The sequence below is a fragment of the Coptis chinensis genome, chromosome 3, assembly GCF_015680905.1.
Source record: "Coptis chinensis isolate HL-2020 chromosome 3, ASM1568090v1, whole genome shotgun sequence".
Lineage (NCBI taxonomy): Eukaryota > Viridiplantae > Streptophyta > Magnoliopsida > Ranunculales > Ranunculaceae > Coptis > Coptis chinensis.
In genome coordinates, this window is record NC_141458.1 from 50,269,673 (window position 1) to 50,271,033 (window position 1,361).

The 1,361-nt window shown below is 36.2% G+C and overlaps 1 protein-coding gene across 1 annotated transcript; it reads left to right on the forward strand.

The window, feature by feature from the left end:
* The first annotated feature begins 933 nt into the window (after positions 1 to 933).
* Positions 934 to 1,098, forward strand: LOC147509920 (uncharacterized). Its single transcript, XM_086597949.1, has one exon. The coding sequence runs from the start codon at positions 934 to 936 to the stop codon at positions 1,096 to 1,098; it is 165 nt and encodes a 54-aa protein (XP_086454075.1).
* Positions 1,099 to 1,361: the final 263 nt, after the last annotated feature.

Consider the following 1,361-nt stretch of genomic DNA (forward strand, 5'->3'; position numbering starts at 1 on the left):
AAAACACACAAACAAATCAAGAATCAAATAGTTTAGGAGTTTGCACTAAAACATTTTCTGCAGTTATACCATTACTTATGCGTTTCTTTCTTCTGTTGAAAGACATACAATTATTCCTTAAAACGTTAAATGTGTGGAGATATCTATGAGCATCATACCAATATATCATTTTTCCATAGTTGTTCCAAATTACTCACTCCACATTGTTATCTTCACTGCACCATTTATTAATTAACTAGTATCCTAATGAAGTCGGAGTCATGAGTAAATGCAACAGAAAAAACCCTGCCAATCAAGGTGAAAATGTATAACACAGAATTGCAGAAGATCCCTCTGAGATCTAGTAAAGCCTAACTCATTTGTCATGCTACACCTAACGTCTCAAGGTTTGGAAAGCATGGCTACCTTACAAGTAAATATGAATTCTATATGATTTGCTTTACTCGTTCTTCTTTAAGTATATTCTGCATAGGAAGTGATATATTCATATGGAACACTCTTCCTAGTTTATAGCATATCAAGCATTAAGTTATGGGTTAGGGGTGGGTGGACGGGTGGTAGATACAGTTTTCTATAGTAGAGATAATGTTTTTGTTGAATATTGGGATAATTCTTATGTTATTGGTTCACTCCATGCAACACCCTCGGCCACTTTTCTTTTATGCCATGTGGCGTTGGTGATTCAAGTTTTCAGTTCACGATGAAAACGCACGCATATGTAATGTAGATGTAGGAACTGAAAGTGAGAAATAACCATCATTGTGCTTTGTGCGAATTAATGTGCTTTGTGCGAATTAATGCGCTTTGCATGAAGGCATGAAGCTCATGTTTTAATATGCACACCGCTATACCAGTTGCCAACTCAATGCTCATGTTTCTGTTATTTCTTTGACAGGTGAAGTGATTATTCACTTTTTTATTTATTCTGAAGTAATGAATTGGATTCAGCGCAAGATCTACCTTTACAATGTCACTTTTGGGCTTTACATGTTGGATTGGTGGGAGCGTTATCTCTTTAGTATCCTTTTATATATTATCGGTTTCGGTGTGTGTTATAATTGGTTCTTTTTGCCCTGTCTTGCAAATTCAAGTGAATAATTTGTTTTTGTAGATCTGCATATTTGTTTAGCAACTTAAGTTTCTTGTGGTTTACTTTCTTCGAACTCATCTTTACTAGTTTTAGTTCTATAGATTATTGTGAGGGAGTAGTATTCACATCCAATGAATACCACACACGCGTCCAGCACAAACAGAAATATCACACTGATCTCTGACTTACTTCTCCAACCTACGTCACTAGCTCGCGGCCACGAGCTACGAGATCGCTCTAGAACATATCGTATCACTATGCAGATCGTTCT

Excerpts from the sequence above, each read along its gene's own strand:
- LOC147509920 (XM_086597949.1), top strand. The coding sequence starts at position 934 with ATGAATTGGATTCAGCGCAAGATCTACCTTTACAATGTCACTTTTGGG.